General features: G+C 43.8%; 1 protein-coding gene across 2 annotated transcripts; it reads right to left on the bottom strand.

The window, feature by feature from the left end:
* Positions 1 to 355: 355 nt before the first annotated feature.
* Positions 356 to 24323, bottom strand: LOC129838759 (AT-rich interactive domain-containing protein 2-like). Of its 2 annotated transcripts, none has more exons than XM_055905919.1 (21): positions 23797 to 24323; positions 23592 to 23685; positions 22655 to 22752; positions 15111 to 15244; positions 12358 to 12576; positions 11846 to 11913; positions 11535 to 11604; positions 11036 to 11292; positions 10773 to 10869; positions 10363 to 10572; positions 9817 to 9984; positions 9117 to 9192; positions 8785 to 8919; positions 8325 to 8515; positions 5712 to 8071; positions 3764 to 3909; positions 3360 to 3498; positions 3186 to 3277; positions 2225 to 2348; positions 1923 to 2014; positions 356 to 1763 (listed from the first exon to the last, which is right to left on the bottom strand). In XM_055905919.1, exons 1-21 carry the CDS (start codon positions 23886 to 23888, stop codon positions 1652 to 1654), a joined length of 4974 nt encoding a protein of 1657 aa, XP_055761894.1. In that variant the 5' UTR covers positions 23889 to 24323; the 3' UTR covers positions 356 to 1651. The 2 variants fall into 2 exon arrangements, with proteins under 2 accessions (XP_055761894.1, XP_055761893.1); XM_055905918.1 differs by having other exon boundaries at positions 9117 to 9195.
* Positions 24324 to 26522: the final 2199 nt, after the last annotated feature.

Here is a 26522-nt window from a genome sequence, read left to right on the forward strand (position 1 = left end):
AGCAGGAGACTGACAATTTTAGTGACAAGGGCATCAACAGGACATCCAAGTAAAAGGTAAGTAACACTCAGAGCTATATACCCAATTAAGCTAGTTTGGGTGGACAAACCTTCAGATTGAAAACCATTCTGATCCATTTTCCACTGGGAGAGATGATCTCGCAAATAAACTTTCTAAAAACAGCTCAACTTCCTGTAACTGTCATAATTTGAGCAATAGAATATACACATTTAGGGAAAACCATTATCCATTAAACGTGTATTTAAAAGGGGATGATCACAGCCATGTAACATTGTAGAACAGAGGCACCCATTGCCTCCTCACACCACAAAACAAGAGCCCCAAAACAAAGACAAATAGTTCAGTCTTTTATTTAAAAACTATAAACAGTCACCAAAGTAAATAAAGCCAATCTAACAGACTTATGTCTATGTATAATAGCACATCCTACTGACACTGCAGAAATGAGGATGGGTGGGCTGCCCCGCTCGGACGCTAACAGGCAGTCATTAATGTTACACAACACTCCATAGAGAGGATAGTCTGAGGACGTGAGCCGGAATGTGGCATGGTATTATGAAAAAAATAGTACAATAAAACTCCACACTATATTAACATAGAAAAAAAGTTGTGAAGAAAATATACCTGCACATAAAGCAAAGAACACAGGAGAAAACCTGTATAAAACTCCATGTATTTAAACCAATTTACAAATACAAAAAAAAAATGTACGCGCACTGTGCTCGTACAATGACAAACGTTTACAGTGGATACATGTTCGGGGTGAGAGAATACCTTCAATATTATTTTCTTCTACAAAATGACATGAGATATATTATTCCATACTCTTTCAGCCAGCAAAATGAGTTCTACAAGGTATTATTATACAAAAAAAGTCACAGTTCCACAAAAAAACTGTTTTCCCCCTTAACTTTACAGCATCAGTACCTTTGCAGAAGTATTTACAGGTTTTAAGTACATTCATCCACTGCTGAGTATAGAATCACATTAGATACAAGTAACCAGGGATCATAAAAAAAAAGAAAAAAAAGGTTCTACCAAAGTAATGCTTCTATTACTCCACAGAGCAAGTTCCCCAGTGGCTGTATCGGCATGAAAGAGGATTTTCTTTATATATATATTCACAAATATTTACAAGATTATTTTCATTAATTGTAATGGTATTCATTTCAATAATAAATAAGTGAAAATATATTGACTCAAGTAAGAAAACCACGCTACCAAGTTCTAAAGAAAAACAATCGAGCCAGTCTCCTGCAGCTGCGTCTCCCTCCCCCTCTCCAGCCATTCCCCTCCCTCGGCACAGCAAAACCTCAACGTACTGCCGCTCCTACTCAAATAAGTTGTCTGCCAATAGTCCCAGGATTACAAAAATGTGCTCGTATTTAGGGTTTCGTTAGTAGAGTCCCTCAGGGCAGCAGTCTAAAGAGCTCCCCCTCTTGGGCGGCTGGTGGAAGACCCCGTGGCAGTTTGTTTTGTTAAGGAGATGGGGGGGGATTTGAGCACAGTGGGGTGAGGGAGGGGAGTCCGAAGGGCATAGGTCTGGTGTTGCCCACCTGTGTGCCCCATTGTCATAACACCCCTGAAGGATGGTTCTCCAATTTTGGGGGGTGGGGTTGCTCTTGTGGGCTCAAGCTTGGAGAGAGCGAGTCAGTTCGTAAAGGCATTTGGCGAGCGTTGTGGAGACCTCCATGTTACTGAGTGCCAGCACAGAGAGGTGGCTCTCATGCCTCTTTACCAACCTGAGAAGATAAGACAGGAAGCTGTCATTACACACACTCCATCAAACAGTAAACATTTGTTTAATTGATTATGATTCATCACTCCGAACAAACACAGCACGAGGAGTCCTCAGATAACCCTTCTGTAATTGTGAATGTATACAAAAAAATTGTTCTTACTTTCGACCGCAGTCTGAATACTTGGCAATGTTCTTTAGCGTTAAGGCAGCAGTTAGTCGTATGTGTTTGGTCATTGGTCCCTCTTTTTCATCCTAAGGAAAAGGATTGTGAAATTCATCAGTTACAAGATATATTGATAAGAAAATATTTCCAAGTGGGAATATATGATAAATATGGAGTAGTCAAGAACTGCAATGTGTAACATCTTAAATCTTATTTCCAGGTATAAAATCATAAATTTCTGTCAAAAGTCAGCCGGACACCTTCAGTGTAAACAAACAGCTAAGCTCAGTCATACTCACAGTGAAGTCCCTGAACACCAGGTTCCGAGAGCCTCTGCGTAGGGCCATAAGGGCTGCGCTTGGATGATTGACAATAGCTTTCTGTGCTCGCGGTGCTGGAGTGCTGCTTGCCACTGGCTGAGGCCTGTGGAACAATGCAAAAGACAGTCAGCCACACATAGTGTTAAGTTTATGTTTTAAGTATCCCTATATTTCTGTTATTACGGGGCTATCACTCAGTGAAGAGTGCGCATGCGCAGGAGGTCGTGGTCGTTGTTGGACCTAGCTTTGAGTGTGATGGCTACTTGTATTGTGTTCATATAGTAAACTTTGTTAAACTGGAACTTTGTCGTTGTGTCATTTCGAGTTAACACATAGCGCATTCTAGCACCACTAGAATGGACATTAGCACTAGCATACTAGTGTAACAGATGTGAAATGGCTAGCTAGTTAGCGGTGGTGCGCGCTAATAGCGTTTCAATCGGTTACGTCACTCTCTTTGAGACCCTGAAGTAGTGGTTCCCCTTGCTCTGCAAGGGCCGCGGCTTTTGTGGAGCGATGGGTAACGATGCTTCGTGGGTGACTGTTGTTGATGTGTGCAGAGGGTCCCTGGTTCGCGCCCGTGTCAGAGCGAGGGGACGGTCTAAAGTTATACATTGATGCTGTTTACCCGGATCACTGGTTGCTGCGGAAAAGGAGGAGGTCGAAAGGGGGGTGAGTGTAACGATGTGAAATGGCTAGCTAGTTAGCGGTGGTGCGCGCTAATAGCGTTTCAATCGGTTACGTCACCCGCTTTGAGACCCTGAAATAGTGGTTCCCCTTGCTCTGCAAGGGCCGTGGCTTTTGTGGAGCCGATGGGTAACGATGCTTCGTGGGTGACCGTTGTTGATGTGTGCAGAGGGTCCCTGGTTCGCGCCCGTGTCGGGGCGAGGGGACGGTCTGAAGTTATATTGTTACACTAAGCTAACCAGAGGGTACATACTTGGAAGTTTTCTGATTTGGGTCTTGTGTTGGTGTCGGTTCCTGCTCCAGTTTTAGTGCGGCCAATAGGGCATCTCGAGAACAGTGCTTATCCTGCAGGAAGAAAATAGGATAATTGTCAGCAAAAACCCACAAACATGGACTGATTGATTGAGAGGTGAGGGTGTAGTCTTACCTGTAGATGGGTTATGAAGGACAGTCTCTGTCGGGGGAAAGGTTCACATCCCTCCCAGAGGCACTGGCCTGGGTATAGCTCCTTGCCACCATGTTGCGTGGCTGCATGGTAGAACACTCTAGACGGCGTCTCAAACCACCTGGAAGAACACGAATATAAATGGAACAGCCAATGAACAGGCCACTTCCTCAATTCTGATGTTTTTTCCACTAATTGGTGTTTTGAACAATCAGCTCTGAAAAAGATCTGATGTGATTGATCAAAATACCAATTAGTGGAAAAAATATCAGAATTGAGCTGCCTGTCTAAATGCAGTTTTAGTTAGCCATGATATGAACACACCTTTCACAACAAAGGACTTCTCTTTAAGTATGTCAAGTCAATATGGACAGAGATTAACTCACCGTTTACAGGATTGCCACAGACACTTGAAGTTCTGTCCCGCTTTCCTGGTCTGTTCTGGGGGTGCCATCACAGCTTGTGGCCCAGAAAGGGAGGCATTGGGACTGGCGCTGCCACCCTGCACAGGCTGAGCCACTGTTGGCGGAGGCTGCGTAAAACCAGGGAAAGAGGCAAAGCTTTATCAGACCAAATAAGTGATATTTTGTGTTGTATGATTGTGTTTGACTATTTCCCAAATAAAACAAACAAGTCACAATTTTTTGTTGTTGCATTTCTTTTACCTTTTTAAAAAGATAAATTGGTAAATTAAGCTAATTTTGAAGAAACACATTTAGATTCTACCCTAGCTACCCTCTGCTTACAATAAATTATACAATATGAATAACCTACCACTTGCTTATTAGTTACTTTCAGAAATGAATTGAACAAAAATATGAACAGAGTTTGAATAAATTATTCAAGGTCCCAGATCCTGAAGACTCATCGTTGATCTTGTTTTATGCAAGTCATTTGCTTGTAAAAAACAACTGTAAGCCTTGCATTGTTATACGATGAAATTAAAGATCACACACACACCTGCCAATCCAATAAGTGCAATATAAAACACAATTGCGTCTTTTCAAAGTCAGTCTGTATAAATCATTAAATGGCCTGTAGGCTATGCGCGAATGGCTGTAGGCTGTAGGCTATGCGCGAATGTTCCAAAATGCAATTTGCAGGAAAACATTGTTCTCAAAAGCACACCGCATGAGATATGAAAATATCTGTTAGAAATAAAGCAAGGGGAGATCTAAAGATGCATCAACTAGCATGGGTTACTAATGACTAGGATTATACTTTGAAACAAGGTAAGACGTGCTTCATAAAATTACAAAACATCCAGGTTTCAAACAATTACGTTAATAGATAAAGGGCAACTCCACCAACCTCTTGTTCATCATCTCCAGCACAAAACCAGTGTCAACATATGTGAAAACGGTGCATTTATACGTTTTGTAGGAAAGAAACAAAAGTTTAAAAAAGTTATACTAGAATACATTAGTTATTTTCAAACACAGATTCAGTGATGGAGGTATTCTCTTGCTCCCCACCTTGGGCTAAAAACACATTGCAGGTTGATTTACATTTTTTTAACTTACCCTTTGATGTCACAGAGAAGCATTTCTTTAGGACTTTCCTTCTCATCTTTGTAACTACAGATTGTAAAAAGGTGCTGATTTCACATTGGTATACATTGGAAATGATAAATGAGGTCGAAAAGTGGTGGAATTGCCCTTTAAATAGCTTAAAAATGCAGACCCCTCCATTCAGATTCAAGGTGGGTGCGGTGCGCAACAGGTTGTTCTTGTGACCATTTGATCTGAACGAACCGTGCCTTGAGTATGTCGAATCAAGCCTTTAGACGTTAATGATCCTTCATTATATGTCAAAAATGACTGGTGTTCAACCTATATTTATGTAATTTAAAGTCTCATTAAAGTTTGGCTACATTTTCTGGTGCCTCCATGTCAGCATTCAGCATCGGTTTGGACGTGAGGCTGTAGCCAACATGCATATCATCTACACTTTGACATGTAGGCTTTTTTATTAATGTGCATAAAACATAGATTGTAATATTATTCCAATGTCGGCCTCTGATCCAATTCTGATCTGAGTAAATGTTTGATGTGAAAAAAGATTACTCTTGTCCGAACTTCAATCTATATTCTTCTTGTCCGAGCATTGTTTTTACTTGTCCCGGACAAGAGGACAAGCGTTAATGTCGAGCCCTGCATTTTATGTTTGTGAAGAAAAACCTAGTCACATGTTTTACCAGCAGGGCAAGAATGCCAATGATCCAATGAAGTATTCAAGATAAGTCATCAATCTAATGAGCTTGCTAGCCAACTAAGTTGGCAAGTCTTGCAAAACTGGGACAAGAAACAAATTGTTGAGCTATGTGAAACTCACCGTAGAGCTGGATGCCTGTATGGTTGAGCAGTTCCTCTGCTGCGTGGCATTCTCTATTGCTACTTTGGCTACTGTGCTTGGGTCGGCTCCAGCAGGCACAGCCACCATGGTGGCACTGCAGCCCGCCTTGTTGGGGTCGCTGATGGTGATGATCCTCACTCCCACCTTACAGGGAATCACAGACGCCCCCTTGTCCTCCTCTGCCGGCCTCTTGAGTGCACGGCTCTCGCCGCTCAAACCATTGGCCGGCAGGGTCCCTGGCCCCGTGGCGCCCTGGGAGTTTACAGTGACGGTGGGAAACAGCTGCTGCCTGAAAGCAGGCAGGGCGTAGTTAGGCCCCGGCCCCATAGGTCCGTTAGAGAAGGGGCCTGTTGCCTGAGGGCCATTGGCAAGGCGCTCTGCCTGCTCTGCTTTGGCAGTATCCTGCTGGGGGACAGAGGGCTCCTGGGGAGCCCCATGCAGTTTCTGAAGAGGACCCACCTCCCCGTTCCCCAAGTGTTTGGAAGCGAAGTGATTTGGAATGTTTTTGCTCAAGTGGGCACCGGTGGAGGCATCCCCTCTCTCAAAGTCACAGACACCGTTGACGAGAGCCTTTTTGGGGTCGACGTGGCCCTCCTGTGGGTTAGCCAGACCAGAGTTCTGTTTCCCGTTGGTGGGGCAACTCTCGCTGGCCGGTCCATTGGCACAGGCCCCCTGGCTGTTCCCTGAGTGGTATGGAGGTAGACTGGAATCCATGCACTTCCTCCCGTTAAGCAGCTTGGCCCCTGGAGCGTCGGCCCCTGCCAGGTCCCCGTTGCTGGTTTTGGTGCCAGCCCCATCGGCCAGAGAGGAGTTCTCCATCACCTCGATCTTGCGTTCGTGGATGTGCAGACCCGTGGCGTCCTTGGCCTCCTCCTCCTTCTGGCAGATTATCTTGTCCCCCCTGAAGGGCGGCGGTGGCCCGTGGAGGGTGTTGCCTGTCTGGACCGCTGGCAGGCCTGGTGCAGCGGCTCCTTGGCTGACCTGGGCGGCGGCTGCAGAGGCTGAAGTGGTGAAGCCCGTGTTGGGCACCACAGTGAAGGTGACCTGGCCACCAGGAGCCTGGCCCTGGATGATGGTGGCGGGGCTGCTGGTGGAGATGAGCTGCACCGTCTGGAGAGGCCCCCCTGGGGACTGGAGCTGGCTGGGGACCAGCTGTACATTGAGCTGCTGGGGCTGAGGCTGGCCCTGTGAGGCCACCTGGTAGAGCACCTGTGGGCTGGGGGAACGCTGCGTGCTGCTAGGGGGAGGCACCTGGGGCGCGGGCAGAATGAGCTTTCCGCCCGGCGTGGAGGGCCGCTTTGGAAGCAGTAACTGTTTGATCAGGCTGGACTCTGTGGAGGTAGGCTGGGGTGGCGGCTGCTGCTGAGGCAGGGGTTGGGACTGAATCTGAAACTGCTGCTGGGGGTGAAACTGCTGCTGGGGGTTCAATTGTTGTGGTTGCCGTTTGACCGACAGCATCTGACTGACAGAAGCAGAGCCCTGCATTGGGATCTGGTTGTTGGAAGGAGTGGGCAGGCCCTGTGGCAGTGGTGCGATGGTGGAAGGGCAAGGTGGGAGTTTGGAAGTAGTGGGAGGCTGTCCTGCCAGTTGGATGGCCTGGCCACCAGACATGGTGGAGGGGTTGGCCAGAACGATCTGATGGATAGCCGGGGCATAGGCCTGGTTCTGCTGGAGGTTGGGGCTGACGATGACCACGCTGGACTGCTGCTGCTGGTTATGAGTGGTTGTAGGTGGTCCGCTGGCCTGCGAGGGTGCAGGCTTGGGGGCGATGTTCTGGAAAGTGACGCGGGAACCCTGGGCGTTGGACACGCCGGCGATGGTGAACACCTGGCCCCCGCCCACCTGGAAGTTTTGCAGCGAGGAGCAGGGGGCCGACACAGCAGCGTAGTGCGGGGGGGCAGAGAATACAGCCGTCTCCTGCTGGGGGCCCTGGGAGAGGGCCTGGGGTACTGAGGAGGGAGTGTGTGGCAGGGGTGGCCGTTGCGCGATGGGCACCCCTTGAACCCGCGCCGTGAAGATGTGGCCCTGCTGTACCTGTTGGAACAGTGTGACGGGGGTCCCGGTAGGCGCCATGACTTGTTGATGGTGGAGCTGTTGGGCCATGTTGGGGCTGTGGTTCTGGACCACCTGGCCAGAGGTGGGGATGGAGCTCTGGGCCATGGCCGTCTTGAGGATATCCCCTGGCTTGGCCTGCTGAGCAGGGTGGGGGTGTGGATGTGGTGAGGCCTGGGGGTGAAGGGGGAGCCGAGGAACAGTCTGAGCCACTTGGGGGTGAGGTACACCATCCTGCATGGTGGAGGCCACCTGTGGCGCTGCCGGGTTAGCAGTAAGGCTGGGGACTGGAGACCGGGCAAACCCAGGATGCCCAGGAACAAAGTGTAAACACAGAGAGAGATACAACAAAGAACACATTAGAATCCTTGACTGAGGTCTAATTCGCACAACTGCAAAGTATGTCTCACCATACTCCAAGACAACATGTATAGCAACTATGTCTTCTGACGTTTGTTGTGATAACAATCAAGGTAGGTGGAAACTTGAATTTTAATGCCACTAACTACAAAAATGTAGTAAGTTGTACAGTGAGTTTACCTGACAGGGATGCCTGTGGGTCGACAGAGACGTCGTGTTTGGGCCCTGGTGTGGGGCTAGCCTGCTGCTGGTAGTACAGCTGGATGGGCAGTGGGATGGCCCTCCGTTTGACCCCCACCACGTGTATGTGTGCCTGCGCATTGGGCTTGGTGTCCTCCAGCCGCTTCACTGTGTGGTTTGGGAAGATTGTCCTACAAAATGATAGAGACATGGTGTGAGTGCAGTTGACACTAAAACCTTGTCAATCATGTTTCTCAAAGTCATTGAATTTGGACCACTATATTGTAACTTGTCCATAGAGTGATTTCTTGGTTGAAAACACAACATGAATGAATATAAAGCTTCCAGGACCACAATTAGGAAATTCAAAAAACGGTATAAACTTCCAGTTGTGTGTTCTCCAAATGATGACGGTTTTCAATGACATCTATTGATTTAATATGGGATTATGCCAACCAACCGTAGACATTTGAGGAAGCCTTGGGAGGCCAGGATTCCAGCGCGTCCCATCTTGCTGCAGGTGGTGAGGTACTCCGAGTACATCTCTGAGCGCAACACGGAGCTCTCGCCGCTCACCTCGAAGTGGGCGTTCAGCCTGGTGGAGACAAAGGGACTCAGAATGTATCTATAAGCTACTCAGGTGTCAATTGTGACCAGCAAGCTGACTGCTTGACCCGAGAACTACCGTTCAACTTACAGAGAAACTGAAGAGCTAAGATGTGTCACAGAGAGCGCATGACTATGAGAGCGTGTGTGTGTGTGTGTGTGTGTGAGTGAGAGAGAGAGACTCACCACTGCACTGTAAACTTCTCCCCATCTAGCTCAACAATACCAGGAGGAGGAGGAGTGGACTGGACAGGGACTCTTGCTGCTGAAGTGAGAGATGACATCATTATTGAGTCTAATTTGATCAATTTACAAAGGTTTTTGAATAAACCCATTCTCTATGCTGAAAACACTTTTGTTCTGATGCGATACTGAACTGTAAAATCTGCAGAACAGTGCTCCTATTATACATGGTGTGTTTAGTGTGCGGTTCCTCATTTTGCCCACTAGGGAGCAGCGACAGTACTGTACAAGCAGACTACTGTGTTTACCCTAGCTTGAATTATTCCCAGCAACTTTAGCTGATTGATTGCATACAACACGGGTTACACCAGTTTCCCTGATCATCCATGTTTCTAAATCACCAACGGATGGAAAGTCTCTACAGACAAGAGTGGATGCAGAGGCTTATGGGAGGCGTAAACTGATGAGCTGTCAGCTTTCGATCAGTCTCTAACGTACACGACAAGGAGCAAGGCTCCACAGAGCTGAGCCTATAATCTCAGGCCATTGTCTCAAGGAACTGTTCCTTTATACCATATGGCTAATTATTGCCCTCACACAGCTTGCTCTAAATTCTGATTTTATGTACAACATGAATATAACTTGGCTTCATTTAATTTCTATGTGCATCTGAAGATCAGGGTTTAAGTGTTAAGATGCTCACCTGGGATGGGTGCGCCCTGCGGTGGAGCAGGCAGCTGTTCTACAAGCTGCGGCCGCACCTCGGCCACCTGGCTCTGCCCAGCAGCCTGGTGCTCCATCAGCCTCACGGCCGTCAGAGCATCCGGACCGAACGTATGCAGGTCCACTGACACCAGCCGTACCAGCAGATCTGCCCAGGGACACACATATACACCGTTTAATAACGAACGTCTAAATTGTTGCATGACGGTTCTTTTTGATTTCCCAATTCTGAAAATCATTGAATTTCCGATTCCTCCAAGAGATGACAAATATCTTCTGTGCAACCAGTTTGTTTCCCAATTCATGCAGCTTGGTTGCTGTGCCATGCTAAGAGACTATACTTAATCAAACTGTATTCAAAACACTCCATTAGTTGTTAATGCCATACCTACACTTTATCTTGGTTAGACGGTTCTCCATCCCCTCTATTCTGGCTTGGTTGTTTATACTACTGCATGTATCCTCAATCCTGACTAGTGTCTAGGTTACTAGTACCCTGGTTAGGGCTAGGTTGTTGGTATCTCACCTATGCTCCTGTCCACGGAGGCGATCTTGCTGCAGGGGATCTCCCCCAGCTGGGCCAGCAGGTAGAGGACCTCCAGGGAGGACATGAGGAGCATGAGGTCAGGCAGCGACAGCAGGCCGATCACCTCCCGGTATGACTCCTGGTCCACGTACTCACAGATCAGCACGCTGTTGTCCTCCGCCTTGCTCAGATTACCCAGGATCTCCATGGCTGAGGGGAAGAGGAACAAATAGTCAGGCTCTGGGGAAAATCATCTATACTTTTATCACAATTTATGCTTACTGTTTTTACATAGACATGAAGTTGCTTTCGCATTACAAGGCCAGTGATATAAAAATAAATCTGACATTGAATTTGTAATAAAAAGACCCAGACACTGACAAAGATAAAGTACGGACTCTGACACTCACCCCTCATCTTCAGGAACCTGTCCCTTGACATCAAGCATTTGGTGATGGTGTGAAACATTAGGTGGGTTGTTCGAAAGTCAACAGGATCTAACTGAAGCTATTGGGAGAGAAAACAGACATTAACTCATAGAATCATCAATAACACAAATGCTCTGGAACAGCTACAGCCTTGTCTAACACTATACTGAATAGTACTAATTAGCTCAATACTGCACGAAATAACATTCAGAACATAAATATAAATAACAGTAAAAACACCTCACCTCTGCGGCCACGTTGCCGAGTGTATCCAACCCCAGCTGCCGTAGGGAGATGAAGTGGCAGTGGGCGCACAGTAAGAGGAACCGCAGACAGGTGCGGTTAGCAGCCAGCAGTTTGACGTTGGCCTCCTCGAAGGAGAGGTTGCGGAGGATGACTCCCACCTGCAGGACCCGCTGACCCTCGATGTCGCCGATGCCTAGGTTACGTGGAGGGTGGAAGAGGGCGCCCCAGCGCTCATCCCCCGACGTAGTGTCTGTCACTGGGAGAAGAGCAGAGAGAACAGTGAATGTCTGATCCACCAAGGACATCGAGGGTCTGAGCAAGGTCTTTTAAGAGTCTTTTTTTATGAGAAATCTTCAAATACTTTATTACACAAAAAGTCCACAAAACAATGTTGCCGTAATATTTATTTGACGTGCTATTTTTCCCATTGTTGTGCAAAATATATTTTATTGTGCAATGGGTCTTTTAAAATTGGGTCTGTCAGCATAAATTGCTTACCTTGTGTCAGGCTGGTCTTGTCCCAGTTGAGGTCCCGGACTTCAGAATCCTCTACCACATCCTTCCAGAACTGTAGAATCATATTCACAGATTATTGTTGAAATACCGACTGCCGAAAAAATGCATTGCTACAAAAAACAAGAGCGGTTAAGGCTGATGTACTCCCGCGAGGCCAGACATCACACCGTATTCACGAAGATCCCTGAACGGCTGGAGGTGAGGCAACCGTTTTTTTTCTCCCTCTGACCAAAAGCCTTCTAAGTTACAAACCTATAGTATACATATATAGTGAGTCTTTCAGTCAAATCTACCTTCATGAAGTCCCGGGAGGTTTGCTCCTTCCAGTCCATCCCAAATACAGAGGAGAAGCTGCCTAGTGCTGCAAATTCACAAGAGTACCGTTAGAGAACATTCCAACCCTTACATTCTGAGACAGAAGGTACTTTCACACATGAGGGATCACAAAAAAAAAAAAAAGGTTCTGCCATGGCAGTGCCTTGAAAAGGTGTTCACATTTTGTTGTGTTAAAGCCTGGATTTTTGCATTGAACACAACCTTCTTCGGACTCTAAATGAACAAGTTTACCAAGGAGGTAATAACTCATCTAGTGTCCATACAGGCAAATGAAAGGGAGAAAGTTGTTTATTCCCTATTTCCACTTTAACAAAAAGGGACACAGCACAGTAGTGCGAGTGTCTCAACATTTCCCCCAAGTTCCCATGATAGACAAAGAATACAAAAACACACACACATCTCTAATTACTGTCCTGCAAAAATAGATTTGGATACTAATGAAGAATATTTAAAGGTGTTGAAGACGTACAGTCATCGAAGACACCTGCATGTGCCAGTAGCAGCGTGATGAGTTTGGGGTCTTTCTCCAGCTGCATGGCATGCTTGCTCTCGTTGGAGAGGAGAGTGCAAACGTTGATTGCGAAGTCTACTTCATTGGGCAAGCCCGACAGGAGAGAGAGCACCAGTTTGTTATAGTCGCATGGGGGCGTGAACTCCATGGACAGTCCATAGCTTTGGCGGAGATAGTCTGGGGACAAAAAACAACCACAAATACAGTTGTAATTTCAACTTCAAAGAAAGCCTGCTGAAAACATACAAAAACATTACAATGTTGCGCTATAAAGACCTTGAGAAATGATGATTTATGAGTTTATTTAGACTGTTTAAAAAAATGATTGCAACTGAATGCACTGGGACACCTGCATGATAATGAATATGAATTCAAAGATAGGAAATGGTAATTAAAGTCACATGCAGGGGGTGGGGTTAACAAGTGCAACTTCCTGAAGCCTCAGTCACTTGGCATAACTTTGCTGGCATGGCAATGATTGTATGGCATATTTCAGTTATTTGAAATTGATTACGGTGCAATCAATGGGATATAAATAGCCAACTCCTCACAGCCGGCAGCTTTGCATCTGTTTCACACACACGTGTGTGTGTGTGTGTGTGTGTGTGTGTGTGTGTGTGTGTGTGTGTGTGTGTGTGTGTGTGTGTGTGTGTGTGTGTGTGTGTGTAGCTGTCAGGACTCCTGAACTAGAGCTACTTCACACACAGTGGGTATGGTGGTAATGCACCATCACACAGCACCACACTGTTGCAAATTGCCTGCATGCCTGGGGACATGACAACATCAGTTCAGATACACTCTTACTGATGGGGGTCTTTCAGGCCTGGGCAAGATTGGACAAAAATTGTAATACAAAGTCAAGATTATTCAAACAATTATCTCAACAGCCATATGAGGGAGGATATGAGCTTCTGGTGGCAGAGCTCTGGTTTAAAGGCCCATATGTTTGCGCATAAACAAAAGGAGTATAAATGTAGCAGCCCAAATACAGTATGAAGTACATTGCGTCTCAGTTCTGAAACAGCTCAAAGACAAATCCTAGTACAACTCCTCTCTCTTGGAATATAGGCTACTTTCATCATACATTTTAAGATCTTGTTGTCTTGCTAACATCCTCCTCTCTTGAGCTTTCATTACCCAAAAACGGAGGAATGAATGTTCAGCAAACACTTGGTCATTTCAAGCAACTGTATAACGGTATTCCCAAGTTATCACCTAAGGAGCAGGCTTTACCGTAGGAGCAGGCTAGCAGCACCATTATGACTAACTAAATGGCAACATTTGGAGAACAGCTGCCAAATTCTATCTTGATGAATCTATGATTATGTTATGCGGTGCAATAAACTGTCTGAAAGGACAAAGCAAACAAGCCTGCAGTATATGCACATTCAGATAACTAACAAATGTGTGCTGTGAGTAGAGACGTAGTTGAGAGGAAGTTCAGTGCTGAAGGTAGCCATAATGTTTTCTCCATTTGAGTCGTAAAGTTTCAACTCAAATTCAGAGTTAGTGGTGTTCTTCAACAGCCCCATCACTCGATACTTGAAGAAATATCCACCTTGATAAACACACACCAAGGTTGTCCTCTGACCTAAGAGTACTGTTATTTATTTCACAGCATCCCAAAATCCAAAGGGTGGTTACTTTACCTCACAGTATGGATACAGTAGAGTATCACAATATCATTTTTGACGGTTTTACATCGTTACTGTGACTATATTGTTAACGTTAGCTGGTTGTTAACGTTAGTCAGGTGTACCTGCCCCACAAATCAGGTATTTATCGTCCTGTAGCCTTTTCTCCATCTTATTTTAAAAAAGAAAGCATGTTGAGCCACAACATGAGCACTTTAACCTACACAACTAGTTGTCATGGCTTTCTCTTGTCCCTCTGCAGCAGACATACAGTATAGTGAGCATGTGTTTGGAACATCAAATCGCAATACATATAGAATAGTGATACATATACAATCGCAATACATTTCGTATCGGCACCTAAGTATAGTGATATCGTATTGTGAGGTCCAAGGCAATTACTAGGGCTGGGAAATGCCAGGGACCTCACAATACGATATTATCACAATACTTAGGTGCCGATTCAATATGTATTGCGATTCTCATTACTCTATGTGTATTGCGATCAGATACTGTGATTTGATGTTCCAAATATATTGCTCACCTTATGTTTGCTGCAGAGGGACAAGAGCGAGCCATGAGAAAACTAGTTTTGATCAGTCAAGGAAATAAAATAGCTGAAAAGAAAATGAGAACAACCCATCAAGGAAAAATACTGGAGTTTTGGGGCAGGTACAGCCAACTACCGCAAAATGAATACTGAAATATTGTCAAAACGATAAATCAAAAATAATATCCCAATATGTAACCATCTATTTTTCCCCCACGACTAGCAATTACCCAGTCCTACTTCACAGATACGTGTCCAATAAAATCCCTCTTCTCAAAGTATCAATAACAAACTTTCAGATTTTATCATACTTGCATCTGTTTCCTGGAATATGCCACCATCCTGAAATACCACTGTCCATTTAAGAACTAGCTCGAAAGCAAAATATGGGGCCATCCCTTCAAGAATCTTGTATTGTATTGTATTTCAAGCCCTAGCCCAACCAACAAGATTTTGGCCGAACTTGTGTAGCCAATTACTGCTTTGTGGTTGTTTGAAGACACTTTGTGAAAGAGGGAAAGCTTTACCTGATACAGTGTGTTGCTGGTAGTTGTAGGAGCAGGGGATTGCACCAATTGGAAGAGATGGTTTCGGGTTCCCAGGCTGCACCTCGTCATCATCCTCGCCGAAGTGATGGACTTTTTCATACTTTTCTAAATATCTGTAGACAAAAGAGAACTTAACGCTCAGAGGGTGACTGATCCAAGACCCCACCTATTCCTACTCTCCCCCCCAATATCGAATTTAGAATGGCCTCTCTATAGCAAATAATCCTGTTTCACCCGATCCTCAAATCTCCCTAACTAGGATAAGTCCTGTATCCTTAGACTCTGGCTTCACCATCAACTGTTGTGCCTCCAAATCCCCGATAACAAAACTGGACTCCCTGGCACATTCCCACCATATCATTTTCCAATGGAGTTCTATGACAGCCACTCTGAGGAATTTGGTTAATGCTTGCAATCACACAAGTAAACTGGTAGGCTACACACCGGCCTATAAAGACTCACAAGCCTTGTCAGGCTATCTGTGCCCAGATCCTATTCCAACCCCAGTCGCAAAGCAATTCCACTACTCAGCCGCTGCAGACTGGAACAAACTACAAAACGGGGCTTACAACACAACCAATGTCTCTCGCCTACTTCTAAAATCTACAGAGTGAACATGAATGACTACACAAAGCATGAAATGAAAAATACTGCCAGAGGGGGATAAAAATCCAATCCAAGTTTGACAGAGACCATCGGTTATGATGAAATAGTTATGTTTACACCTAGCTGACTCAAGAATCAAAAGACATGTGTTACACCATCTGCATGACAGTGCAAGTGTTTAAGCAGAGTACAAGTGATGAATCCTTTGTGCCCTATTGCTTAGGGAAAACTAGTTTATCAAGAGTCACAACCGATACCAGTCTTCCTTAATATGTTTATATTAATCTCGGATGTGACACAGGTGGGGATGATATGACCTTATCACCAGCACAGACAGAATATTCTAGACACTGAGGTGATGTCTTCATTCAAATGACCACCCGCTCAGCTGGGGAGGAGTGCAGAAAAGCAGAGGGAGTTTCAATGAAAGAAAAAGACTGATAGCTTTCTGTCTAAAGCCAAAAAAGTCTACAAAAAAACCTCCAAAACCTGAGTTGAGAATGTCTAACAAGTGTTGCAGCCTTCTCTCACATGTTTAGGTAGGGAGGGACCAACACATCTGCACATTGAATATTTGTTTACACAGACACATGCTGCAGTGGTGGCAGCAGAAAATACCTCACCAGTGGTAACGCGGAAAGCCCTGGCTAAGCGCTGAGTGTGTGTGCTGCCGTGAGTCAGAGTGAGAGCCCCATTCTGAACGGAGTCCCAGTGCTGCTGCTGGTTCGCCGCGACCAAGGTAATCCCCCGTCCACGGCGCGTGACACACTGGACTATAAATACACCAACTCTCCGTTTGGAGAGGCCCCGGCTTTGCACAGCGTCATCACACACTTGTCTGGGCACGGGCAGAAGGGGAGGCGGGATGTGTGGTGGTGGTGGGGATGGGTTCTGTTGCAGCTGCTCATGTCTGTACTTCCCTTTTCATACATGGCTGGCAAAAAGCTCCCATTCTTCTGACAAGACAACCAGAGTGCCACAGAAAAGCAACACAGAATTAAGAGGCCTTCTCATTATCAGTGTCTAATCAAGTTGACATTTAAAAATAATGTCATTGCATGTTTCATACCATCAGCAGGGGAAAAAACAAGCAATTAAGGTGGAACAGGGCCCTTAAACTGTCATTGTTTTGTCCCCAGCAACAACAACAAAAATATATATACTTTCTTTTATTTAAATCACATTTTTTCAATGAATATGAACGGCACACAAAAATGTAGGCAACTGAAGCCATAGATCTACCACGGCAAATGGTGACTGTTTGTGAACTGATGTAATTTAAAGTCGCCCGGATCATACAAGAGCTGATAGGACATAAGAGCAACCCTCTCAATAAAGGCTGTCTCAGTGAGTGTGAGAGAAAATTGGGTGCCCCCTGTTGGACAAGCACACATACAAACACACAATCAGATTGAGTAAACTAACTGGCATTACTACTGTTCTATAAACAGGTGAATATATATTATTGTACCTTTAAATTAAATGCTTGCAGATTCATTTGAGTAGACAGAGACAACTTATTAAACATTGTGGCATACAACAGAGGCCGATGAGCAACATTAGAAATCCAGATTATGTAGCCTAAAGCTATGTCAATTGATAGGCTGGTTTTACGGCTGATAAAATAATAAATGGAAGCACTATATACAGGCCACTACTGAGAGTGGGGGTGGGTGAAATCCAAGTACTAGGTTGTGGACAAGAAACTGGTCTGGGGGAGACAATGGTAAACTACACTGAGAAGAAAGCTAACAACCACAATCAAGGTGGGAATCACAACAAAGATAAAATAATGCCATTAGACAAAAAATAAAACACTTTGGCCTCATGACCATGCATAACATAATGAGAATGGTGGCTAAGTTTAATTTGTCAGCCCCCTAAATACATTTTCCACAAGTGTAGTTTGCTTGATGCAAAGTTAAAGTCTGTCTCACTTTCTATCAAACAGAAACATTTAATTTCATACATTTCTTTGTGTGATCTGCAGAGAGCGTACCACAGTCAAAGAACATTGGGACAGCATGCCCAATCTTAGGCCAGTAGCAGTAGTAGTGTTGCCTACCTCGGCTAGCTTTCGCTAGTCCCAACATCTCCAATCCCCACCTCTGGACTGTTATATCTGTGATTCAAAACCTCTCCTAGCTATTGTTGCTGACAAGGTTTTAAAATTTCAAAAATAGTAGAGAAAGGCATGGCAAAAAGATAACCAGTGACAAAATAAGGGGGCATGCTGAGGGAGAGCTAGCTGTGGCCTCACGCTGTGGCGGAAAACCAGAACAAAACCTAAGCAAATAACCATGGCGCTTCACCTGTAATCAAATTGCAAACAAGCAGACGTTCTATAGTTTTCTTTGTCCAACACAAAGTTAGGTCCTACTTACCAGTCAAGTCTTGTAATGTATGCCAGGCATTAGAAATAGGATTTGGAGTAGGGAGAGCTGCTGTTCTTAAACAGTGGTTCCCAGGTGTACCTTCTTTATAGAGTGAACAGCTTCTGCTGCCCATCATTTGCAGCAGTTTTTCCTATCGACTTAAGTGGGGAACTATGGAGTGATTCAACTTTAGTGGATTGTTATTGTTAGGCCTACACCTGAAGATAGAAAACACCAATTTCACTGTTACAGTTCATATGAGGAAATCAGTCAATAGAAATAAATGCATTAGGCCCTAATCTTTGAATTTCACATGACTGGGATTACAGATATTCGTCACAGATACCTTTTCTTTAAGTAGGGATGTGGATCAGAAAACCAGTCAGTATCTGGTGTGACCACCATTTTCCTCATACAGTGCGACATCTCCTTCGCATAGAGTTGGTCAGGCTGTTGATTGTGGCCTGTTGTCCCACTCCTCTTCAATAGCTGTGCGAACTTGCTGGATATTGGCGGGAACTGGAACACGATATCAAAAATGGCTATACAGAGCATCCCAAACATGCTCAATGGGTGGTGACATGTCTGTTGAGTATGCAGACCATGGAAGAACTGGGACATTTTCAGCTTCCAGGATTGTGTACAGATCCTTGCGACATGGGGATGTGCATTATCATGCTGAAACACGAAATGGCGGCAGATGAATGCCACGACAACGGACCTCAGGATCTCGTCATGATATCTCTGCATTCAAATTGCCATAGATAAAATACAATTGTGTTCGTTGTCCATAGCTTATGCCTGCCCATACCATAACCCCACCACCACAAGGCACTCTGTTCACAGCGTTGACATCAGCAAACCGCTCGCCCACATGATGCCATACACAGTCTGAGGCCAGTTGGACGTACTGCCCAAATCTCTAAAATGACATTGGAGGCGGCTTATGGTAGAGAAATGCACATCCAATTCTTTCAACAGCTCTGGTGGACATTCCTGCAGTCAGCATGCCAATTGCACACTCCCTAAAAACTTGAGACATCTGTGGCATTATGTTGTGTGACAAAACTGCAAATTTGAGTGGCCCTTTGTCCCCAGCACAAAGTGCACCTGTGTAATGATTATGCTGTTTAAATAGCTTTTTAATATGCCACACCTATCAGGTGGATGGATTATCTTGGCAAAAGGAGACATGCTCACGAACAGGGATTTTAACAAATTTGTGCACAACATTTGAGAGAAATAAGCTTTTTGTGAGTACGGAACATTACTGGGATCTTTTATTTCAACTCATGAAACCAACACTTTACATGTTGCGTTCATATTTTTGTTCACTGTGTTTTCCAAGCTACAAAACACAATACTTAACATACAGCAAGTTTTTAATAAAGGACCAAAGAGATGTCTGCCTCGTGTTTTCCTTTTTGCCATGTAAAAAATATCACGATACTTGTATTGTCACAGCACTAATTTATAAGACACTGGTTTAGAAAGCAAACCGACTTTTCATAAAAATGAATATGGTGTGCACAGCTTGGGTTACACCAGGAAACTGTTGACCTTGTCTGCAAATTCTTGTCGAAATAACATGCATTTCCAAAGTTTCAGCAGACTCGCTTGCAGACTGCGTTTTCTGTAGCTCGCTGATACATGAGTTTTGCTACATAATTTTAGCACCCTCTATTTAGCATCAGAAAGAGACATACAGATATCAGGGAACAGCGGGGTAACACTGGATCTCTAAACGCCGTGGCCGCGTTTTACCTTTGTTGAGGTGCCAAGGCTAATCCCACTAGCAAACGATGTGTGAATGAGACAACTTGTTTGCCTCGGACTTCACTTATGCATGAAAACTTTGAGGTAGTTCTAATCCAGCTCTTATTTTGGCATGGGCATCACAGTGCTAACGTCATCATGTTGGGTACAGTCTATTCACAAGCTGCATCTCAGTCTTAAGAGACCTCCTCTCCTGCACCTGAACTAAGGTGAAGGAAATTGACAGACAAAAGCAGTAGGCACAACATCAATATTGCTTACCCACATGTATCAGGTTCAAACCAATGCAGATAAAAGGATACAAGGGGAAGCAACCACTAGACTGTTGAACTTGTGCCTCAACATGATGGTTGCAGCTCAATTCAAGTCACTACAACAACTCCTCATTTATTCCATGTTTGTGACAAGTCTTTCACATAAGTAGAATTTTTATTCCAGTTTTATTAAACGATAATCAGAGGTCAACTATTGAGTCTATTGCTCAGGTACCCAGGTTGTATGATTACTTACTATTTTCATTGACAAGTGGCTTGCCCTTGGAAACGTTAATTTAAGTAGTGGTACAAGACCAACAAGCAAACGACTCCCTACTTCAATACATTTCTGACTATTCAGCGTTTGCCCTTAAGACCACGTTGGTATTGAGCTACACCTCCCAGTTAAACCAAAGGGCTCTTTGGTTCCAATAAGTTTCCCCATTACAGGCTTGCTTGCCCTATAAGAGAGACCTGGCATTGGGCTACATCTCCCCCTTAAAGCAGTTTGTGTTGACGGTAGAAGGCTGTCTTAACATGGCCAATTCAATGTTTTGTTTGGTAAAGACACAGGAGTATGGTAAAATAAACAACCTATATAAGCTGTGAAAAAAATATTCAAAGGAATATAAATTTGACCATTTGGTCTACAACTACCATGTGATCCCAGTGGGCTGTGTCATGAGGTAAAACCCAGGAGAAGTTTCAGGCAGTCAGGTCAAATGCAGGCTTGAAATGGGTTAGACCTGTGCATTTGTTTGAAAATATGAAGCAAAATAAAGCATGCATCTGGGCAGCTCCCAACAGCTCCTTCCAACCTGCTGATGTGCTGTCAGTTAGGCTATTTATATCTCTGTGTTTCAGTCAAACATTGTTTTACAGGGCTCTATGCTGACTTTTTTTTTTTTTTTTTTACAAGGAGCACATGTGCTCCTAAGTTGTAAAATGTAGCCAGGTGCACTAAAATAAATTTAGGAGCGCGCCAAAAAATATTTCAAGTAATAATGTTAGAATCCTTCATTCTTCTAGGCGCACTGGTGCTCCTAAATAAAATATCACAATACTTGTACCGTCACAGCAACATATTTGCTGTGACGATACACATATGCGAGCTGTGACGACATTGAGTAAAATGGTCACATTGTAGAGCCCTGCATGAGGCTTTATCATAAATTAGCCTATGACTCTTCAAATGACAATTTGAAAGGGGGAAAAATTGTCTCACTGGGTGCGGGCTTTTGTTCCCAGTCAAGCAGCAACACAACTGTTTCTTGGTTGAAGACCATGTAGGCCTTGTTGATTGGTAGAATCAGGTGTTGCAGCTGGGCTAGAACAGCCTGCACCCACACCCCACAGGGTAACATCGCCTGCCCAGTATCAAATCAGCTATTGTCTTTGCATGGGAGGTTAATGTTAAAATATTTGAATTCAACAAACTCTTATAGGGTATCAAGCGTTAATATTGTTCATCTGATAGCTAGAATGAAATCCTTTGCTAAAAATGATGGAATAACCAGGACTATTTGGAAACACTTCATTACAGTGCTTGGCCTATCATTGGCTCTGCATGTAGGGCCTATATAAAATCCCATGATGACTTAAGAGAGGAATGCAATAACATCTTTAGGCCTATGCCAAGTTTTTCAAATTCATAAGCCATATCAGTAGGCAGGTATGATACTTAGGTAGAGTCTGTGTGAACTTTGTTAAGAATTTGACATGCCTACATGATTGGTTACTTGCAGACTGTTGACCTAGTGCTCTTTCAACCATTCCCAACATGTGAAGGTGATTAATGCAACAGGATTATTAAAGATATGCTGTTTCGACTAACTGGCAAAGCAGGGTCATATAAGCAGCCTCCAGGCTAGACCGGTGAATGTGATCCTTCCTCTTAAAAGCAGGTGACCGTGTCAATGATGGCAATATTTTGGAGGGAAAAGGAGACTTGAGTAGAGAAGCAGCTCCACACTGGCCACAGGCTTGCTGCTGGTGAAACAGCTACACCGAGTGCAAAGGTGTTTAGGGTAACGTGCTGCTGATTGCATAGTTATGGCAACGGCTAGCCTATTCAATGACAAAATGACCAGCCAGCATTCAGTAACACACAAATCATGGACCATTTAAAAAGCATTCCCAGCTCATGTCCCTTACTAAGAGTTTAAATCTACAAAGAGAAGATGTATGGCAGAATCCCCAGCAGTAAGACATGGCATATATATATATATATATATATATATATTTTAAATATATATATATATAAATAGTGATCTGCATTAACCCAGTAAAGTTTAGTAAATGTTATATCAAAACATACTGTTATGAGGCATACATATTGCAGCCAGGGTAAGGTCCAGTATGATGTTTTTGTTTTCCGTGTTCAACATCTTTAAAACTGTCAGCAATGCTGGATTGTTGCATGGTCCTTTCCTGCTTCCAGCCTCTCACAATTTGTAAACATTTGCCACATGCTGTCTGAGTGTAGTAGCTAATACAAGACCATGCCACTTACCGAAGGTAGTACTGTTTTAAAACAAATGCTGCGTTTGAACAACTCCTTGGGAAGTTAAAATCTTCACCCAGCTCTGACCACTGATTCTTGTCAGAAACCTGTAAAGTAAATAAGGATGTTATTATACATTTTTCAATTAAGCAATACCAGGATGCATACAATATGTATTAGATGAATCATAAACAATCTGATTAGAATCTAGTAATAAGATGTTAATGTTAGAATACTTTTATTAGCTAGAACTGTGTATTTAATTCCCTGTTTGCAAGCAACAACTCACAGCTAGCTACAGCTTGAACTGGATGGCTTACTTACAAGCTAGTGTTAGCAATCTGGCTAACATTACTTTTCTGGCAAGCCAAGCGTGCAGGCTAAATGTGGTAGCTACCAAAGCTCGAGACACATTGTGCTGAAGCAGGTCATAGTTTAGTAGAAATGGTGGAATGATGGCGAGCAGTCTTTATTTGGGGAATTCTTTTCACGTTTAGTTTTCAATAAATAGGCCTGTGTGCGGCCTACATTTGTCTTCAGCCATAGAGCCAAAGATGGCTAATGCGAATAACTAGCTTCCCCCAAATTATCGTTAAAAATCTACTTGCACAAAATGTTACCTATCCCCCGCGGCGAATAGTTCATCCTAGCCAGTGCTCTGTGAGGATAATCGATGTTAAACGTGCCCGCTAATTTTGAGTTGCTCTAACTGCACTCAGACTCCGAGCAGTGCAGCTACCTTACGGACTTTCAATTCAAACCATACACAACACAAGCCACCACATTGCATAGATGGCAAACTAGCACAAGGCCGACCGCAATCCTCTCTCCTACAGCCGTTTTAGTATGAAATAGCTCTTCGGGATGCCGAAAGAGAGTTCTCTAGCGGTTCACTGAAGACTTCACTGAAAACCGAGTGCGAAAATGCACTTTTAGTTGCACTCACCTTAGCAAATCCACCTAACGAAATGACTCTGATATAGAGAGCATTAAGATCCAGTTCTTTCCCACCCACGATAGGAATCTTCTTGAACGGCGATCTGAAGGAAAAATAATGAAATACATGGAGAATAGTATTACTAATAGTTTGTAAGCATCCATAGTCATGTGTACATGATGTTTAAAGGTGTATTTAAACGCCCCATTCTCACCCTCTGCTTCGGTGAAATTGCCGCAGCTCGTCCAGGAAAGCCAGTCCTTTCCTTCGCTGATCTAGTACATTTTTCCCCGTCGAATTTGCCATTGTTTTTGCATGTAAAAACGGTTAAAACCCCACTCACTCGCTTCCTAAGACACCAAGGATCCCATACTCCGCCGGCGCTCAGTCATTCGCGAAGCTGAGTGTTTAAAAAAGTTAAAGAAATAGCTAATAGCAAGAAGAGCGCCAGCTCGCTAATAAAGACTGATGCACAGCTATACACAGAAAACAAGCCGATTCTGCAAGTTGTAATAAACACTTAGCCAGAATAACGACCGATTTCAACGGCAAACTAAAACTGCCATTGTAAAATATGCTAAATTAATAGTTTTGGTAGCAAATGTATTCGTTTGGAGTGGTTTGACAGTGTGTTACGGACGCGGCTCCAAGCAATCGCACACACTGTAGAGCGGCAGCGGGATCCAGTTCCAGACAAAAAGATCTGAGGCCTCGAGCTAGTACTGCCACGCAGCGCCCTCTACTAGAAACAACGGTATTGCAATCCAAAGCGTTTTATTGGAACAATAGACAGTGTTGTCTTTTTTAGAGCTCATCTGAAATTTACAAGACCCGTTCAAACAGAACAAAATTACTACTGTTCATGGGGGAGGGGAGCTTTTGGATATAATATAAGAATTTTAATATGACAAGTTGACAACCATTCAAAATAGAATATTCAGAGTTTCCACATATCTTTTCCTGTGCTGTGATAGCCCTACTTTATTCTCAAATTTGGCTATATGTTGATCAATATTAGATGCAACTGACATGCAATTAATTTGTGTAATGGTTTCATCTAAATTGTAAAGTTTGGTGAAGTGACTGCTTTCTCTGAATATTCTTAATTAAGTAGACTAATCATTACAGTTTATAAAGTCACCACAGTAAATTCAGTTTTGCTCATTTCATCCACAAAAATGAGTGGTTCATGATATTAATTATCTCAGCGCCAATAACAGTATCCCATTACACCACATTGCTTTAGACCTGTATCAAAGCTGTGAGTTCTTAGCTAAATTGTCTAGACCCAGAACGGAACTCTAAACGGTCATAACTGTAATGTTTGTTCACAAATACTTTCTCTTGATTATATTGTGATAACGAAATCATCTGGCTGTTTCAATAGCCGCAACTCTCCTTTCTACCAAATCTAGCTACAATTTCAAAGTGAAAATGCCATATTGTGTAATATCTTAATAGGAGATAGCTAGTAATGTAACTTTATTCCAGTATCTGCAGCCCTTGCCTGAGAGCAACCGGCTACCAGGTTATCACCGGTGTTGGACCCAATAGCCTAGCAGTCAGAAATTACTTTTGTCTCCTGGGATGAATGGAAATTGCTCATGATCCCTTTTCTGTAACTGCCAGACGGATATCTACTTGACGAGGTTACTACATTCAACCATTACACGTACCCCTGTGCTCAGAGAAATTTCTGTCACAAAATGGCGGAGACAAACGTTAATAGACCCCATTTTGTGGAGTAGAAAGTCTATGGGTGCAGCTAACTTTACCCACTGGATATCAACGATTCAGCTAAATAAATAGCAACAATACTGACATTAGCGGCTCGTCAACATTGGGGCATTCGATTTCGGATTTACTAGTTGACGGTGGCTGCTAGCTAGTCAGCCACATTTAGCCAGCAGCTAACGTTAGCCACATAGCTAGCCAGTTTTAGATCCAGGACAGTTTATGAATGGGTTTGGAATTAAGCGAATATTCCGTGTTTCCTTCCATGAGCAGAAGGGTTTTATTTGCTGACATGGTGGCAACGTAGCTAGCTATTATTGGACAGGTAACGTTACAACTAGCTATCTTGCTTGCCAATTCTGAGGCATTTTGTTTTTGAACAGCTAACGTTAACTACGTCAACGTTCCTGAAAACTCAACGAATAATCCCCCACCCAGGGTTAGTTTGCTAACCCCGAGGGGTTATTTAAATAGTATACCCATTACTTTATTTCAACTGTCCAGTTAACGTTAACTAGCTAATTTATCTAACAACCATATCGACTTTACTCACCGGAAACTAGCTAACGTTAGCTAGTTAATGTTATCTAGCTGGCTAACAGTTGTCAATCTTCTAATTTAGCTAATGTTCGCTGAAGCTGTTGATTGCTGGTATGTGTGTATTCGTACTGACTAGCTAACTATAATCTCACAATCAATATAAACAACTAGCAAATTATTTCACGTTTTCACGAGACAGTTGCTAGTTACAACATGGACGTGTCCTCCCACAGACTGGCTAGCTAAAGATAAACTGAAAGACAAAGTTTCGCGCGGTTAGCTAGCAGCACGGGCTCTGTATACTTAGTCATATCTAGCTACTTGGAAAGGCCTGCTAAAAATGTGTATTGGTGGCTGCATTGTAAGCGATTCACATAGCAGATGGATCAGTATTGGAATTTACTTTTGAATACTGGATCAAGCTCAAATACAAACAGAAACAAAGTATTCACAGCAAATGTCCATTGTGTCAGCTTGGGGGGCTCAGATCAGGATAATGTCATAAAAATGTTTCAAGAGGTATTGAACATGTCCACATTTTCTCCTGTAAGGCCATGCGAACATTTATTGTAGTTTGTGTTGGGCCCTAATCACTGTTATAAAAACATTTGTATAAAGAAGCAGCCTTATAGTCAAGCGAAACAGACAAGGCACAGTAAGACCTTC

This window comes from Salvelinus fontinalis, chromosome 39 (genome assembly GCF_029448725.1).
Source record: "Salvelinus fontinalis isolate EN_2023a chromosome 39, ASM2944872v1, whole genome shotgun sequence".
NCBI classification, from domain to species: domain Eukaryota; kingdom Metazoa; phylum Chordata; class Actinopteri; order Salmoniformes; family Salmonidae; genus Salvelinus; species Salvelinus fontinalis.